Below are 19,687 nucleotides of genomic sequence, written 5' to 3' on the forward strand. Positions count from 1 at the left end.
TATACAGAGACTGAGGTCTTGTCTTAATTTTTGTAGGTTCTACATTATCTAAAGAAAATTCATTTCACCACAACAAATGGGGAAAATGTTTATTTTGATGAAAATGGGGACCCATCTGCAAGATATGAAGTGGTGAACTGGCAAATGAGTAAGCAAGGCATTGTTAGATTTGTAACAATCGGTGTTTATGATGGATCTCTACCAGCAGGACAGCAATTCATAATGAATAATGCAAGTATTCTTTGGGCAGGAGGACAGCGTAAGGTAAGCAACATAGACATATCATAATGTATACACCAAAATAAGACATTTACCTACAGACTGACAGTATTTTGTTACTCTAAGGTGCCAAAATCAGTGTGCAGTGACAGTTGTCCTCCAGGAACTCGTAAAGCAGGACAGAAAGGGCGGCCAATTTGTTGCTTTGACTGTATTCCTTGTGCTGATGGAGAAATCAGCAATAACACAGGTCAGCACTGATTTCCACGCTTTCAATACTTGTTTATTAATAAATGTCTTTTATATATTTGTTCATAATTCTTTGTGAATTAAAAACTCTGACTAATTGGGTTTATGAAAATTTAATAAATTGCTAAATCAAAAATTTTACTTAGAAGCAATAATCTTATTAAGATATATCTCTCTATTATAAAAAAAAATCCTGGGAGGGAGACGTGGGAGACGAGATGTGATCTTCTCAGAAGACAATTTGACATCCCAAGAGAAACATTTTAACGTCACGCAAAGACAATTTGACGTCCCGCGAAGACAATTTGACGTCCCACAATAGACACTTTAATGTCACTTGAGACCAGGCAGTGATACAACATTTAAAACAAGTTCATGGACATCTAACCAAGCAGTTGCTGGAATGCTTTTGGCAGACAGACATCATGTGCTCCCAGCTCTTAAAACAACGACAAGTGACAAGCGGAACATGCAGCTTGCCAGCAGTAGGAAGCCAGCAGATGATCCGACTGCTTCTCATTAGCGTGTGTTCAGCCCCCCCTTCACAACACAGCGCAACAAAAAGAACATGCAGCTCACCAGCAGCAGCAGCAGATCCAACGGCATCTCCTTAGCTTGCGTTCATCTGCCCCCCCTTCAAACCGAGCAGCTTTATACGAGAAAGATGTAACCACACCCGGGGCCAGAAATAAAGGACAAGCATTTTTTTTACAAAAGTTTTAAAGTAAAAGTGAAAATAATGCATATGTAAAAATTCCCATGAAAATAACAATCTCTTTAAATTGTATATCCCTTAAACCAAACCTGGGAGTGGGCGAGCAAAGCAAGCAGGGGGCAGAGCCCCCTAGTATATATATAAATAAAAGACCTGTGTGTGTATGGAGCAGTCCACTAAGCTCACGGTCAATCACAGGCACTAGATGGCGCATACATGAAATTAAGAATTTTTTCGGCACTTGTATCCACCTCTCTTCTCACTGTAAAATACCTTTGTGCAAACAATGCTGCTGCTGCGCAACAACAACATCACGCTAATGACATAGATGAAGAGATCCAATGTAAATGAAGCAAATGCTGGGGCTCAACATCGTGCAAGTGTAAAACCTTAGCAACATAAGGCAAGGCTTGACGTTTCCACTAAAACATTGTCTATCTGGAGGTATTTTCTTGAGACAAAGATTAATAGGACTCATATGCCAACGATACAACTAAGATATGATATCACCAGTGTCTTCTTATGAAAGCCAGTGCGGCAGCAAGCACAGGTGGGTCCACATCCTCTACACTGGGTAATTCCTAAGAGTTAGCCGATTCCTCTCAAAGTTCACAAATATAGTAAAATTGCTAGGGTGTCTTCAGGTTGTTTTTAATAAAGGAGTGAAAATCTGGTTAGTAGATAATGAGGAAAATTAGAGGGTAAATTAAAACCAAGCATATTAAGTTAATAAGGTGGTGAGTGTTTGAGTTTGCTTTGCATCTCATCCAGGTTGTTCCTGGTTTGCATTCAGTGTTCATAGACTTCTTCCAACACTTTCATAGAAACACCAGGTTAAGAAAATCAGTGGATGGATTGGTGTATGTTTGTCTTTAAAGAAAGGCATTGTTTACTTACAGATCAAGTACAATCAAAATTGCCAAATGCCTAAGGTTATGAACTAACACTCCATATTGTAAAACTCTCCAAATAGCCATCATTTTATTTATTTATTTCATTATTAGCTTTATATTGTTGTCTACGTCCCTTTTCGAAACAAAATGCCGGGTCACATCGTTAATTATGTGAATCAAATGTTAATGACAATGGAAAAGTCCACACACAAACACACCCACACACCAAGCACACACTAGGGCCAATTTAGAATCACCAATCCACCTAACCTGCATGTCTTTGGACTGTGGGAGGAAACCGGAGCACCCGGAGGAAACCCACGCAGACACAGGGAGAACATGCAAACTCCACACAGGGAGGACCTGGGAAGTGAACCCACCATGCCGCCTTTATATGGTATAAGGTTTGTTAAAAGTTACTTAACCTTCCAAAGACATGTGTTCTAAATTACTTGGATATTGTGTAAATTTGACATGGAATGGATTGTCACTCTACCTAGGATTTAGTCAGGATGTTGTCCTTGAGGCAGCCCTCCACAATCCTGACATGGTAAAAAAAAAGGTTACAAATGGACAGATTAATGAATTTTATAAATTTGTTTGCAAATAAAAAGGACAGTTTAGAAGAGAAATTGTTTAGGTATGCTTTCTACATCCCCATTTTGTTAAACTGGCTGATGTTAATTACAGGTACAGCTCTAATCTCCTTAAAATTATTTTTTGTTTCACAGATTCCATTCATTGCGTGCGTTGTCCACTGGAGTATAAGTCGAATGAGCAAAGAACAGAGTGCATTTTAAAAGAAGTTGAGTATTTGTCTTTTGAAGAGCTCATGGGAAAGTTACTGATGACAATTGCAATGCTTGGAGCAATTGCAACTTTTGCTGTAGCTGTAATTTTCTTCTATTACAGAGAAACTCCTGTCGTTAAAGCAAACAATTCAGAGCTAAGTTTCCTTCTGCTGTTTTCACTAATGCTGTGTTTCTTGTGCTCTATCACTTTCATTGGTGAACCCACAGACTGGTCTTGTATGCTGCGCCACACAATTTTTGGCATCACATTTGTCTTGTGTATTTCTTGTGTTCTTGGAAAAACCATAGTGGTGTTAATGGCTTTTAGGGCCACACTTCCAGGCAGCAACATTATGAAATGGTTTGGACCGATGCAACAAAGACTTAGTGTATTTATGTGTACACTCATACAGGTCTTAATCTGTATTCTTTGGTTGCTTTTGTCACCTCCCTTTCCAAACAAAAACACAAAACATTATAAAGACAAAATTATTTTAGAATGTGATCTTGGATCAACAATAGCTTTTTATGCTGTTTTAGGTTATATTGGATTTCTGTCAGCCATGTGCTTTATCTTGGCCTTTTTGGCTCGTAAACTTCCAGACAATTTCAATGAGGCTAAATACATCACATTCAGTATGCTAATATTCTGTGCTGTTTGGATCACTTTTATTCCTGCTTATATTAGCTCCCCTGGAAAATATACAGTAGCTGTAGAAATATTTGCCATTTTAGCTTCCAGTTTTAGCTTGCTTTTTTGTATTTTTGCTCCCAAATGTTATATTATACTTCTAAAACCAGAACAGAACACAAAAAAATACTTAATGTCCAAAGGTACTTGAAATTGAATACAAGTATCTCTCACTTCTTCATAAAGTTGACATGTTCCTTTACACAGAATGACTGACATTAAATTATATTTATAGTTATTGATTTTTACATTGTGCCTTTAACAGAAAGCACTATCACAAAGTAGTTTTCAAAGCATTCTAGCCTATAGGGCATTTGTTACATATGACAGTAATAACATTTATAATCAACTGAACTGTACAATAGATAATAACTTATCTTTATATAATGACATTTACATTGGAACATAACCCACATCTGTAAAAATAAAACTATTATTTAATTTCATAAATGCTAGCCCCATAGTTGGTAAATAAAGCCAATACACATTTGAATTTTATATAATGCCAGTTTTAGAATACAATAGACTGTTCCTCATTTGAATGACTGGACCAAAAATGACTAGATATGTAAAAAGCTTCATTTTTTTGTACTTTTTATTAAGAAATCAAAATAAATTATTATTTAAGGTATTTAGAAATTTTGGATTATTTTCTCAAACTTTAGTGCTCCTTGTTTTTAGCAAGTGGCTTTACAACACTTTTAAATGCTTAGCAAAGAGATAAATGATGATTCTTGACTTATGTTAAATTCATTATATGTTGATTATGATACTATTCATCCATATATGATCCCATTGCTATCCCATTGCCATAATCAGTATACTGTGAGATTATGATGATAAAAGTATGAGTGACATTTATGTGGCTCCAAAAGAAAAGTAGGACTATACACTCTAGAGAGTGTAAAAATCAGTCGTAATAGTGTGTAACAACATTTTGTGGCATTGTGACATTTATATTTGCCCTACCTTCAATTGCAGAGGTGTACCCCAAATGCTAGTATTATAAAGTCTGTGACATCATACAGAAATACACATACTCATTCATTTCTACAACCTGTCATACACTATTGCAGCACCAACGCACAAACAATCAGGTTAAAAACAGACTTTGCCCTTCAGTGATGCATGTCTTTAATACCTAAAACCGCCCTTATTGACTGACTGCTAGCCAAACTTTAACTGTGAAAGCTCAAAGTCATATTTTATACTGTACATAGGGATCTACACGTTGTTGTGTACTGTTGTACTCTTTTATGTATAGCTCATTCATTATATACTGTATATACAGTACACTGTATATATTTTTAAGCTTTGTGCAGTGTGACTGACTGGTATATAACTGCAAACTTCGAGGCTTCTGGTTTAATATCTGTCTGTGCCTTACTGTCTGACCCTCAGTTAACAAACTTTATCTGTGAACCCTCCAGTTCTGAAACAACATATTAAAGAGGAGTTGTGTTTTTGTAATGTGCCTTTGGATTATGGTTGTTATAGAAAGGCACTACTTAAAATAAATGTTGACTTTTTTTTGTATAATGCTGCTTTTTAATATATTAAAGAAAACAAAGGTGAATAAAAATTCCAGTGTTCTTGTGAAAAATGGTAAATAAAACTTGAATCTGAGTGTCTATAATGCATTTTGTTTGGATTTAATAGAATTTGTTTCTGTTCCCCAGAAAGAGGATACAAATTAGATTCATGTTGAATTCCAGGCAATCAAAGGATATACAGTACATTGTATTATAAATTAACTGAAAGCTTTAATTCATTATTAGCTAGCATAATATGTATCATGATAGATAGATAGATAGATAGATAGATAGATAGATAGATAGATAGATAGATAGATAGATACTTTATTAATCCCAAGGGGAAATTCACATAATACAGCAGCAATATACTGATACAAAGAAACAATATTAAATTAAATAGTAATAAAAATGAAAAAAATTAAAATAAAATTAATGTTAGCATTTACTCCCCCGGGTGGAATTGAAGAGTCACATAGTGTGGAGGAGGAACGATCTCCTCGGTCTGTCAGTGGAGCAGGACAGTGACAAAAGTCTGTCACTGAAGCTACTCCTCTGCCTGGAGATGACATTGTTCAGTGGATGCAGTGGATTATTCATGATTGACAGGAATTTGCTTAGTGCCCATCGCTCTGCCACAGATGTTAAACTGTCCAACTTTAATCCTACAATAGAGCCTGCCTTCTTAACAAGTTTGTCCAGGCGTGAGGTGTCTTTCATTTTTATGCTGCCACCCCAGCACACCACCGCATAGAAGAGGGCACTCTCCACAACCGTCTGGTAGAACATCTGCAGCATCTTACTGCAGATGTTGAAGGATGCCAACCTTCTCAGAAAGTATAGTCTGCTCTGACCTTTCTTACATAGAGCATCAGTATTGGCAGTCCAGTCCAATTTGTCATCCAGCTGCACTCCCAGATATTTAAAGGTCTGCACCCTCTGCACACAGTCACCTCTGATGATCACAGGGTCCATGAGGGGCCTGGGCCTCCTAAAATCCACCACCAGCTCCTTGGTCTTGCTGGTGTTAAGGCGTAAGTGGTTTGAGTCGCACCATTTAACAAAGTCTTTGATTAACTTTCTGTACTCCTCCTCCTGTCCACTCCTGATGCAGCCCACAATAGCAGTGTCATCAGCGAACTTTTGCACGTGGGAGTCGTATTGGAAGTCTGATGTATATAGATTGAACAGGACTGGAGAAAGTACAGTCCCCTGCGGCACCCCTGTATTGCTGAACACAATGTCAGACCTGCAGTTCCCAAGACGCACATATTGAGGTCTGTCTGTAAGATAGTCCACAATCCATGCCACCAGGTGTGAGTCTACTCCCATCTCAGTCAGCTTGTCTCTAAGGAGCAGAGGTTGGATGGTGTTGAATGCGCTAGAGAAGTCCAAAAACATAATTCTTACAGCACCACTGCCTCTGTCCAGGTGGGAGAGGGATCGGTGAAGCATATAGATGATGGCATCCTCCGCTCCCACCTTCTCCTGGTATGCGAACTGCAGAGGGTCGAGGGCGTGGCGGACCTGTGGCCTCAGATGGTGAAGCAGCAGCCGCTCCATGGTCTTCATCAGATGTGATGTCAGAGCAACAAGCCGGAGGTCATTCAGCTCACTAGGACGTGATACCTTTGGGACAGGAGTGATACAAGATGTTTTCCAAAGCCTTGGGACTCTCCCCTGTTCCAGGCTCAGGTTGAAGATGCGCTGTAGAGGACTCCCCAGTTCCAACGCACAGGCCTTCAGCAATCGTGGCGATACTCCATCTGGACCCGCTGCTTTGCTGGCACAAAGTCTTTTCAGCTCTCTGCTCACCTGGGCTGCTGTAATTGTGGGTATATGAAATACCACAGTAGATGAGAAGATGTGCTATGGGCTTTAGTGATGTTGTTTGCCCTGGAAGTGTATAGATAGTGGCAATAGTATTTATGATAGAGATGCACACCTGGTTCTCCCAGGAAGCAAAGGTCATTGACCCAACATTGGCCAGAGTTCCCTGAATTTCTCCTGAAAGATGTAAGGCTTAGAAGGAATTGCTAAAAGTGCCAACACTTCCTGACCTCTAAAAGACATACTGTTCCATAAGAAAATGAATGGGACTGTGCTCTCCCTTTAAAGAAAACACATCAAAAGAGCTACCATGGATAAGTGTCCCTTGAAGGCCCATGGTGTTCTGCTAATGAATAGGACACGGCCATGTCATCTGCCAATTTTAAAATGTTCCCTGCATCAACCATCAGATACATTACATGGAAAGACAGTGAACTTGCTGTTGCACTGGCAGCAGACAAGCCATCCCTACCTGCATTAACAGAATTTCAACGCACAGCGCAGTTGTGGGATTGTCAGGACCTCATAAATCTCACTTTTTAAAATATATATATATCTCTATACTAATAAAAGGCAAAGCCCTCACTGACTCACTCGCTCACTCACTCATCACTAATTCTCCAACTTCCCATGTAGGTAGAAGGCTGAAATTTGGCAGGCTCATTCCTTACAGCTTACTTAAAAAAGGTAGGCAGGTTTCATTTTGAAATTCTACGTGTAACACTCATAACTGGAACCTACTTATGTACATATATACGGCAATAGCTTGCAGCTCGGTCGACGTGTGAGGCGGAGTTGCGTCCCTCATCCTCACACTTCCCACGTAACTGAGTGCCTGCCCATATAAGGCCGTCAGTTAGCAGCAATCCAATAGACATGCTGGCGCTAAATATTCGCGGGTGAAGGGCTGTGCTTATGCAAACGAAGATGAGATGGTCAGGGATAGACTAGTGTTTGGCACAAACTCAGCGAAAGTGCAAGAGAAACGTTTAAGTGCCGGGTCTTACCTAACATTAAATGAAGCCGTGGTCATCGCAAGATCGCACGAGATACCACAAGCACAGCTGAGAACCTTCAATGCATGTACTCTGAGCAGCTCACGTGAACTGACTGTGAACACAGTACACAGAGAACAAGCAAGACCTCCAAAGAGCGTGGAGACTTTTGATCATGTGAACGTGTCTGCAAAAAGTGGCGTCTCCTGCCCTGCAAAAATACTATAATAGTTGAGAAGCCGGCGCGCGCACATAGCTGTGCCGGCCTTTGAGACGCTGACTGCGCTTCTGCCTTAAGTGAAAGTAAGCACTTTTAATTTTTTCCTCCTTCCCCTGAGCTATAGCCCAGACAACTGCAAACACGGGATCCTTGTTCTACACCGCGGCAAACTAATATCAAGGCTCTTCGCACTTTCTTTTACACGTATGCGATTATGAGGTCGCGGAAGACATGCACAGGAGTGGAGGACCGACAGTGCCATCCCGGCCGGTTAATGGCAGGGCCATCTCTCTAGTCTACACGAGACCCGCCGCGACGCTACCAAAAAGGCGCTCATATCGTCAGCGAAGACGTCTCTCTACACTGTATAAAAGAAAAAGGCAAGTTTCCTTTCTTTACACCATTTTTCCTTTTATCCCAAACCAAAGCCTTTCTCTCTTAACACTGCAGAGGACACAAAACTCATTTTCTTTAATTGCTGGTAATGCCGGTAAGGCACATTACCACAGGCAGAAATTTGGACGTTCACATAGAAAATGTAATTTCTGTACCACAGCTGTTGTGTAGCACCTTTCAAAAGGGATCTACTACCGAGAGATGATCCATATATATTTTAGCTGCTGTTAGTACTACTTACCTGTTGTGTTATACTGTCTTTAAAATGTAGTTTACCCGAAACCACTCCAGTAGTGCTCAATGTATCTTTACTTATTAAAACGTTGTTTTACTGTTTACTGTTTAATAACTTATAGACTATATTTAATTTTTTTCCCTTGCACTCAGTGAGAGAAGCCAATGGGTAATCAGCTATATATATATATATATATATATATATAAAATAATAATATACACACATATATATGTATAATTAAATATATGTATGTATAATATTATATATGTATATATATATGTATGAATATATATATATGTATGTATATATATACTCAGCAAAAAAAGAAACGTCCTCTGACTTTCAACTGTTTTTACTTTCAATAAACTTAATGTGTAAATATTTGTATGAACACTAAAAGAGTCAACACCATAAGACATAAACTAAAAATGTTTCACAATGTGTCCCTGAATGAAGGGAGGCTCAAAATCAAAAGTACCAGTCAGTATCTGGTGTGGCCACCAGCTGCTTGAAGTACTGCAGTGCATCTCCTCCTCATGGACTGGACCAGATTTGTCAGTTCTTGCTGTGAGATGTTACCCCACTCTTCCACCAAGGCACCTTCAAGTTCCTGGACATTTCTGGGGAATGGCCTAGCCCTCACCCTGCGATCCAACAGGTCCCAGACGTGCTCAATGAGATTGAGATCCGGGCTCTTCCACTGCGAGGATGATCAGCTGTCCTTCCTGTCTCCCTGTAGCGCTGTCTTAGGCGTCTCACAGTGCGGACATGGCAAATTATTTCCCTAGCCACATCAGCAGTCCTCATGCCTCCCTGCAGCATGCCTAATGCACGTTCATGCAGATGAGCAGGGACCCTGGGCATCTTTCTTTGGGTGTTTTTCACAGTCGGTAGACAAGTCTCTTTAGTGTCCTGCGTTTTTAGAACTGTGACCTTAAATGCCTACTTTCTGTAAGCTGTTAAGGTCTTAACGACCATTCCACAGGTGCATGTGAATTAATTGATTATGGTTAATTGAACATGCATGGAAAACATTGTTTAAACCCTTTACAATGAAGATCTGTAAAGTTATTTGGATTTTTAAAACATTATTGTTGAAATACACAGTCCTGAAAAAGGGACGTTTCTTTTTTTGCTGAGTATATATATGTGTATGTATGTATGTATATATATGTATATATACAGTACATATATATATATACACACACACATACATACATACATACATACACATATATATATATATATATAATTATACATACATATATCTATACTAATAAAAGGCAAAGCCCTCACTCACTGACTGACTGACTGACTCACTCATCACTAATTCTCCAACTTCCTGTGTAGGCAGAAGGCTGAAATTTGGCAGGCTCATTCCTTACAACTTACTTACAAAAGTTGGGCAGGTTTCATTTCGAAATTCTACGCGTAATGGTCATAACTGGAACGTATTTTTGTCCATATACTGTAATAGACTGCAGCTCGATGGCTGTGGGAGGCAGAGTTGCGTGTCGGGTCATCACGCCTCCTACGTAAGTACGTAGAGAACAAGGAACAGCTCCAAAGAGCACTGAACAAAAAACGCCATTTCACAATTGAGAAGGCAGCAAAAGATTATGAAGCAAGTGATGCATACAAGCATATTCATAAGTGCAGCTACTGCGGAAACAAAGCACGGTGTGAACTGTAAGTTTAAATTAAGTTTATAGACACACTCCCGCTGCCGTTTGTCATGCCTACGACGAATATGGTATTTGCGAGATACAAGTTTAATGAGAAGACACAAGGTATAAATGAGACTTTGGATCACTTTGTTGCGGAGTTAAAATTTCTGTAGCAAGAAACTTTTAAGTGCCGGGTTTTAGCTAACATTAAATAAAGCCGTGGACATCGCGAGATCGTACGAGCACAGCTGAGAAGCTTCAATGCATGTACTCCTAGCGGCTCATGTCAATTGACTTTGCAGGACTGGAAAAGATTAAGTTAAGTTCATACACACGCTACCGCTAAATAATCGCAGGCAATTTCCACAACTTAATACCAGGAATGCCTGTTGAACATCTTACATTCACGAGTTCCAATTTGGGTGGTGAACACTTCGATGAATGAAACCTGTTATCTTTACAACGGTTGACAAACACGGAATATAACTTGAACACAACACATCCTCCAAATACGAACCTGATTGAAAGAATTAATGATAATCAAATCCTTGATGACAGCAACACTCGTAACGGTCACAAAACTATTACATTGACAATCATGTTACGTTATTTTTAAATGTTTCCTTTTCTTAGCACAAGCACAGCTGAGAAGCTTCGATTGATATACTCCATAACGCGTTAAAAAAAATAACGCATTTAATCACACTTTGCATTCCAAGCAAAGGGAAACTTTTGTCAATGCATGATTTCCTGGTACATCGATTACATTGATGCACACATCAGAGCTACAAAAATGTAAGAGACGGAAGAAAGCGCGTTGCTAGGACTGATCGGAGGCAAATTTCATTTCAAAAGACTACCAACGGAAGCCTTGATAAAAGCGTGGTTTTGTGCAAACTGTGCAACAAGGAGTTTGCATACCACCGAGGCACTTCAACCTTATGGTACCATCTAAACGCAAAACATGTTACAGCGAGCACAGAAACTGTGTATGCTGTTAGCACTAGCAGTACAAGTTCGAGTACCAACAAAAGGTGTCGGCAGCCCAAACCTCATGAAATGGCAAAATTAGTAAGTCAACATCGGTCAAACTTACAAATTCTCTTGCAAAATGGATTGCTTTGGCCTGTAGACCACTAACAGTGCTGGAAGATAGGAGGTTAGAAAATGTGCTACAGTTAGCGTCAGGTGATCCAACTTTCCAACTGCCGTGCTGAAAGACTACTTCAAATAAAATTCAACAGCTTTATGACACTGAAAAGCAAACAAAATTAGATGCATTACAGAAAGCAAACTTTGTGGCTCTTACTGGGGATCATTGGACTTCCGTGACCATTAGTAATTCTAATTACATCTAATTACAAAATGCTCAACGATCACACTGTTTTAGCCTAATGTACAAAATAATTTTGGCTAAGGTTACTCAGAGTTTAAAGGTGAAGCTGGTCAAATTGCCTTTTATGTTTCTGCCTTGTTTTTTTAAGAAGGAAAACTGCACTTTATTTTGAAATTTTTGTTATTATTATTTAAAGAAAATACAATTCTGAAAATATACTTAAAGTACTTAAAATACCACTTTATTTTTAAGTCTGCCCAATTTTAGCCAGGGATGATATTTTTGTTTCTGTTTTAAATTGAAATGCAGTTTAAATGCATTTTTTTTTCCAGAAATTAAAAGAGCTTGAATTTACAATATTCATGTCCATGTCTATTATTTGATTCTGTCACCCGCTAAAACTATTTTAAATTAAAAAAAAAATTTGCGGGCAAATTTTCTTGTGCGATTACATACGATTAATCAAGATTAATTAATTACACAGCCTCTAATTAATTAGATTAATTTTTTTAACCAAGTCCCACCCCTAATATATATATATGTGTATATATATGTAGATATGTATATGCATATATATGTACAGTATATATATGTGTGTGTGTGTGTATATATATGCATATATATGTATATGTATATATATGTATGTATATATATATTGTAAAAGTGATAGGAGGAGACAACAATAAGGTTTGGGGTTTTCCGGCTCCGTATATTGTCGGCACTCTAAAATATATTCAAAAATAAACAGTCAGGAACATAAACAATACAGTTCATAAACGCGATGCCTGGGAATGGCGTCGCGGCCATTTTAAAGAGTAGGAGCCGGAAGTGGAGGGATGCTGGGAAGGAGCCGTGAGGGATGATGGGATCGATAACGTCAGGAAAGATGGCGGAGGAAGGGCGGAAGTAGACGTAGTGCGGGCAAAACTCAGTCTTATGGTGGCGGAGCGTCTTTTTTTCTGAAAGGAAGCACAGGAAGAAAGTTAGTACCCCGCCATTCCCTACCGGCAAATGTTTTCCCAGGTGTGTTAAGATCCTTCCGCGGTCTCCGACTCGCGCGTGCGTGACAATATATATATGTGTATGTATGTATATGTGTATATATATATATATATATATATATATATATATATATATATATATGTATGTGTATATATATATATATAGATATGTATGTATATATGTGTATATATGTAGATATGTATATATATGTATATACTGTATGTGTGTATGTATGTGTATATATATATATATAAAATGTGTGTGTGTATATATGTAGATCTCTGTGTGTGTGTATATATATATATCTGTATGTATATATGTATATGTGTATATATATGTTTGTGTGTGTGTGTGTATATATATATATATATATATATATGACAGCAACACTCATAACAGTCAGTCAATTACATTGACAATCATGTTACGTTATTTTTAAAATGTTTCCTTTTCTTTTTCATAACTTCTTTAACACACTACTTCACCGCTGCGAAGCTGGTATTTTGCTAGTGTATATATATATATATATATATATATATATATATATATATATATATATATATACACAGTGGAACCTTGGTTTACGACCATAATTCGTTCCAAAACTCTGGTCATAAACCGATTTGGCCGTGAACCGAAGTAATTTCCTTCATAGGATTGTATGTAAATACAATTAATCCATTCCAGACCGTACAAACTGAATGTAAATATATTTGTTTAAAGATTTTTAAGCACAAATATAGTTAATTATACCATGGAATGCACAGCGTAATAGTAAACTAAATGTAAAAACATTGAATAACACTGAGAAAACCTTGAACAACAGAGAAAACTAACACTGCTACGAACCGCTCGATAAAAACACTTTTTTTTTAATGAGTTTTAAGCATAGGGAAAAACACGAACATTTGAAAAATCCGTAATTTAATAAACCACCAAGAAAAGTAACATTGCAACAATGCACGCTACGAACCGATCGCTGTAAACAGAAGTGAAGTGGAGGTTAAAATCCAATAGAAAAAAGTCTTCCTTAAATACAACAAGGTTAAAACAATGCTCTGATCTGTCTCTTTAAAAACAAGCCTGGTGCATTCTTTAACTGCCTTCTCGGCTTTATGCGTCCAGCTGTCTTTCTCTCTCGTGTGTGTCTCTCTCTGTCACACGCGTGTGTGTCTCTCTCTCTCGCTGCACAGGGAATGCACAGGGAGAGACTGAACACGTGTGGAAATCATCGGCGCGCACAAACCGAAAGGGAAACTGACTTGTTCGTATACCGAGTCTGTGGTCATGAACAGATGCAAAAGTTTGGTGAACTTTTTGGTCGTAAACTGATTTGTACGTGTTCCGAGAAGTTCGTGAACTGAGGTTCCACTGTATATATCACACACTTTATTTCTCTAAGGAAATGCATTTGTCTAGTTTCCTCAACAGCAACACAGTGTAAACACAGCACCAAAGTACAAAGCACAGTCCTTTTCTTCTCTTCTTTACTTTCTCACTCAATCCCTCCTTCTGCCTCCACTCCTCCTGGCAAGCTTTGTCAACCTCCTCCCGACTTTTATTCAGCTCCTGGGAGTGTGCCATGTGGTTCATCAGTCTAATGGAATCACTCTCAGGTGTCATGGAAAACTGCTATAGGGTTCTGCAGCTTCCTGTGGTAAAGTGAGGTCCACGGCTGTTTGCCATTTTAAATAAATAATCGCAGCTAAGGATGGGTTGTGGCTAGTGTGGCCAGAACATTTCCTGGGCACAATACGGGCATGGGTGTTTCCACACTGAAGTGCACAGGTGCGTGGTCACCCATGTCTGTAATTAATGCCGGGAGCTTCTAATCGCCACACCTGTGCCATGTCCCCATTATAAATAGAAGGAGTGTGAGTACAGAGGGAGGAAGAAAAGAGAGAAGGATGGAGGTTAAAGGAGAAGAAGACTGGAGAATTAGAGAACCCATGCAGGAGCAAGTGAGCAAGCGAGTGAGAGAGCGAGAGAGAGAGCAGGCTTGCTGGAGTAATGGCAAACAACTGGGAAGAGAGCCCTGGTGGGGTGTTTGGCCGGCACTCAGGGGTGGATGGATTGGGTCTCTCCTGCTGAGTTATTCAGAGGAGCATGAGTAACCGTGAAAGTTAGTGGGAATCGTGGAGGCTTTTGAGGGAGAATCCCAAGTCCCAATGTGAATGCCCTGGTCATTGGGGATCCCAAGTCTCGGTCCACCGTTACAGCTGGGGGACGGAAGGCTACTGGACCAGTTTTTAAGGCAGCTGTAACTGCTGAAAGGAGTGACTCCTTTGCTGCCAGGCCTGAGAGGGATAAGCAGAGGAGCTGCCAGATGAAAAGTGAAGGCACCAAGTTTTTAAAAGAGACTGCTTCTAGCCTGTTGTTTTTAACCTTGTTTTAAAGGAATTATTTATTGGAATTTTAACCTCCACTTTTATCACTCTGTTTTTATGTATTATTTATTTATGGATAATTTTGAAGCACTGCACTTCAGACAATGTTTGAATTTGTTTTTGTACAAATAAAAGCACTTGCACCTTTTGCACCATCCCCTTGCTCAGCTTGATTTGTCCCCATCTGCCAGTTCATCCGGTTACATTACCAATGGTGATGTGTTCGAGGACTCACAAATTTTGGAATCTTCAAGAACAGCATATAGTTCATGAGCAGAGAGAAACAGTGAGCAGAAGATGAAAGCGTAAGTGATTCGTTAATAAAAATGTTTCTATTAAGATGTGTAAACTATAGAGAATCTCTTAGTGCCCCAAAGAGCTTGTTTTAAATTTGTCAAAAACAATTTATTTCTACTGTGACAAGAGATAGGTATGTTGTTGGCAAGAAAATCAGAACACCTGAAATGTTGTTTCTGACCTGCTATTCATAAGATGTTTCAAGTAAAGGTTTTGTTAACCAGAGCATTTCAACTTAAGGCATCTGAATCAGATAAAATACAGTAAATGCAGAAAATGTACCATTCATCACAACTTGTATCAGACCACATGTGCAACCTGGAATTGATGGATCACTCTGTTGAGCTCACTGATAGTTATGGCTGTATGTCACGGGGTCTCCAACACGTCGCTCGAGAGCTACCGGTAGCTCGCAACCCCTTTCCAAGTAGCTCACCAAAGGGTTAATGAATCCTACATAAATTTGAAAACTTGATTAGTCAAGTTAGGGGTGGGCAATCTTTTCCATATTATGATCCATAATCTGAATTGCAATCTATCTTTTCAATGTGGCATACACTTAAGAGAATATCCGGAGTCAAACTCATTAAGACCTAAGTAACACTTTATTTTAAATATCAAACAAATTTGAATTCAATTGTTCTCTCTTTCGCTAGTTAAAGAACACACCCCAAACCTGGTGAGTGAGTGAGGAAGGCGCCTCCCCTTGGCCGACTGCGTGTTTCTCTGATTAACGCAAATAAATCAGTACCGCTAGTGAACTATGATACGTAGCGAAATGAGAGAAGTCGCAAAATCAACTGGAATATTCAAGCTAATTATAGAAAAAAACACGATCCAAATCCGTTAAGTATTTCTCTCATGAAAAGCGGACAGACAGACAGATAGAGAGACATTGTATTTTATATATTATATATTAGTAAACCTTCAAAATAATGTGCAGTTAAAGTCTCAACAACATTCTCAGCATTTCTGGAACTTAGTAGAGCCAAATAACTTTAAGAGTCTTCAGCAAGCAGCTCTGAAAATGTCTGCTTTGTTTAGGCCTACATACCTCTGTGAGTCTGCCTTTTTTGACATGAATGTCATGAAATCAAAGTTCAGAACAAGACCGACAGATGAACATTTAAATGACTCTATAAGAATAAACCTAAGTGGCTACACTCCACCATACACCTCTCTTGTTGACTCCATGCAGTGCCAGTCATCTTACTAACTAAAAAACACATCATACATGCAAGTGGACATGTGAATACTCTTGTGAAGTGAAACAGTGACATGTAACAAAATGACAAATGAATAAGTTGTGTATTTGTAATTGCATTGTTTTGTTTTGACAGCTTTCATGTTTTAATCCAATAGTGTGAGATATACTAGAAAATGCATGCAGACATACAGTACAAAATGTACTTGCAGGTGAACTATATATTTTTTTGTCATGCTTTAATGCAAAATGTGAGTTGTGGACACCAACATTTTGTAAATGTTCAGGCAAAACATGCTCATTCAGTTTGTTTGGGTTGAAATAAGCTATGAGAATAAACATTAGAAAACATGAGTCTCACTCTGCCAATTATTGTAGGAATAAAGCTGGACAATTTAACATCTGTAGCAGAGTGACAGGCGCTAAGCAAACTCCTGTCAATCATGAAGAATCCACTGCATCCACTTAACAGTGTCATCTCCAGTTAGAGGAGTAGCTTCAGTGACAGATTTGTCACTGTCTTGCTCCACTAACAGAAAGAGGAGATTGTTCCTCCCCTACACTATGCGACTCTTCAATTCCACCCGGGGGAGTAAATGCTAACATTATTCAAAGTTATTGTCCGTTTTTACATCCATTTTTATTACTCTTTAATTTAATATTGTTTGTTTTTTTGTATCAGTATGATGCTGCTGAATTATATGAATTTCCCCTTGGGATTAATAAAGTATCTATCTATCTATCTATCTATCTATCTATCTATCTATCTATCTATCTATCTATCTATCTATCTATCTATCTATCTATCTATTTTCATTTTGTAAAAGTAGCTCTCAGAGGAAAAAAGGTTGGAGACCCCTGCTGTATGTAACATGTCATGTCATTGCTTATAAATATATTGAAATATGACAAGGGATCGTAACTATCTGGTAACTCTGTCTTGCACCCTGGAAACAAGATGCAAAATATGGGGGTCCTGGGATCTCCTGATAAACAACGTGGGCCATTAGAAGGTCTGAAAATCTAAATTGTGTGGGGGTTCCTGAAAAAATAATGCTAAACATCTTATAGTGTTTACAATTACATACGTTATTACTATGTTTGACAGAAAATACTGTAGCAGAGTGTAGAGATCACTTCAAAAGCTTTTTTTATCAGGCAGCAAACCTTTAAAGTAGGAGAGTTTGAGAAAGAGGACGCATGCCTTTATGTTTTCCTACTTCATATGTTACTTCAACATGGCACCCTCCATGGCAGAAGTGTGTGCTCGCTCCACTCCATGCCATTTTGTTGTTTTGGTTTGTGTTTTTCGCCTTCTCTACAGCACACAAATGCCTTGCACCACTATCATACAGCAGACAGGTATTGCTGGGCATTGCTAACTCACACAGTCCCCTGGAATTTACCGGTTTTATGCCATCTGAGCTACAGTTCATTGTTCGCTCTGGCAGCCAACACCACAACCACACCCAGGAGGACCCTGTAGCACTGACCTCAAGTGACCAAGCTGACCCCAGCAGAATGCTCCAGAGACGGCAACACAAGCGAGGCAAGAAGGGATGGCTCCATGCTAGGCTGAAAGCCCGCGCTAGCCGACCACCGCTACCTAGCCTCTTGCTAGCCAACATGCAGTCTCTGGAAAACAAACTGGATGAGCTAAGAGCCAGGATTAGAGCACAGCGGGAAATAAGAGAGTGCTGCGCTCTAATTTTCACCGAGACCTGGCTTTCGGACAAAGTCCCAAAAAGCGCCATTCAGCTTACAGACTCACTCCATGCACCAAGGAGACAGCCTCTGGTAAGGCTACAGGGGGGAGGGGGGATGTGTGTGTGTTTATTAACAACTCGTGGTGTGGAGATGTACGGACTGTTTATAAACACTGCTCACAAGATGGAGAGTTTTTACTGCTGAAATGCTGACCCTATTATTTACCGAGGGAATTCACTGCTGTGCTTTTGGCCGCTGTTTACATTCCCCGAGCTAACTCCGCGGCAGTGCTCAGCAAACTCCATGATGTCATCAGCGCCTTAGAGACGGCTCATCCCAATGCTGTTTTTATTGCAGCTGGCGACTTTAATCAGTGCAGTTTACGGGTTATACTACCTAAATACCACCAACATGTGAACATTCCCACCCGTGAGAAGAACACACTGGATCATGTTTACAGCAACATATGTGGAGCATACAGGGCTGTACCCCGGCCCCACTTCGGTCAATCAGACCATGTCACTCTCTTCTTGTACCCAGCCTACAGACAAAGGCTGAACCAAACAAACCCTATCATTAAGCAAGTTAAACTTTGGACCCCAGAGACTGAGAGCACCCTGCAGGACTGTTTTGCTCCGACAGACTGGAAAGTGTTTAGGGTTGCAACCACACTAGAGGACTCTTCAATCAGCATACAGGATTATGCTGAGTACGTGACTTAGTACATTAGCACCTGTATTGACAACATTGTGCCCACAATACCAGTCAGGAAGTTCCCCAACTAGAAGCCCTGGATAAACAGTCAGGTACACCACATGCTGCGTGCCCGCTCTCTTGCATTTAGATCAGGCACTGAGATGGAGTACAAAGCCACAAAGTACAGATTAAGAAAAGCTATCACAGCAGCCAAGAGGCAGCACAGAGAGAAGCTGGAGGGCTTCAATTCTACTGCTGAGTCTGGATGTATGTGGCAGGGCCTACAGCACATCACAGACTACAGGACCACCACCAACACAATCAGTTCCACAGACAGTCTGCCGGATGATCTCAACACTTTCTACATCCACTTTGAGACATCCAGCAACAGCACAGAGTGGAGGCACACACACACCTGGACCACACAACCCCCCTCCCCTCCCCCAACAGTCTCTTCAGGTCAGGTACACAAAGCACTAAGGAAGATCAACCCCTGTAAGGCAGCAGGACCAGACAACATCCCTGAGCGGGCTCTCAAAGCATGTGTCAATGAGCTGGCTGATGTTCTCTGCTCCATCTTCAACCTTTCCCTCAGTCATCGCATCGTTCCGTCCTGCTTTAAGAC

The 19,687-nt window shown here is 39.6% G+C and overlaps 1 protein-coding gene across 1 annotated transcript in view; it reads left to right on the forward strand.

Moving 5' to 3' along the window:
* The window catches only part of LOC120532201 (vomeronasal type-2 receptor 1-like), a 43,122-nt gene that overhangs the window by 16,929 nt on the left and 6,506 nt on the right, over positions 1-19,687 (forward strand). The window contains exons 8-11 of the mRNA XM_039758085.1: positions 37-264; positions 346-469; positions 2,808-3,701; positions 17,984-18,456. Of these exons, the coding sequence (XP_039614019.1) occupies positions 37-264; positions 346-469; positions 2,808-3,701; positions 17,984-18,456 (1,719 nt within the window). The remainder of the gene's footprint in view (positions 1-36; positions 265-345; positions 470-2,807; positions 3,702-17,983; positions 18,457-19,687) is intronic.

This window comes from Polypterus senegalus, chromosome 1, assembly GCF_016835505.1.
Source record: "Polypterus senegalus isolate Bchr_013 chromosome 1, ASM1683550v1, whole genome shotgun sequence".
Classification (NCBI taxonomy): domain Eukaryota; kingdom Metazoa; phylum Chordata; class Cladistia; order Polypteriformes; family Polypteridae; genus Polypterus; species Polypterus senegalus.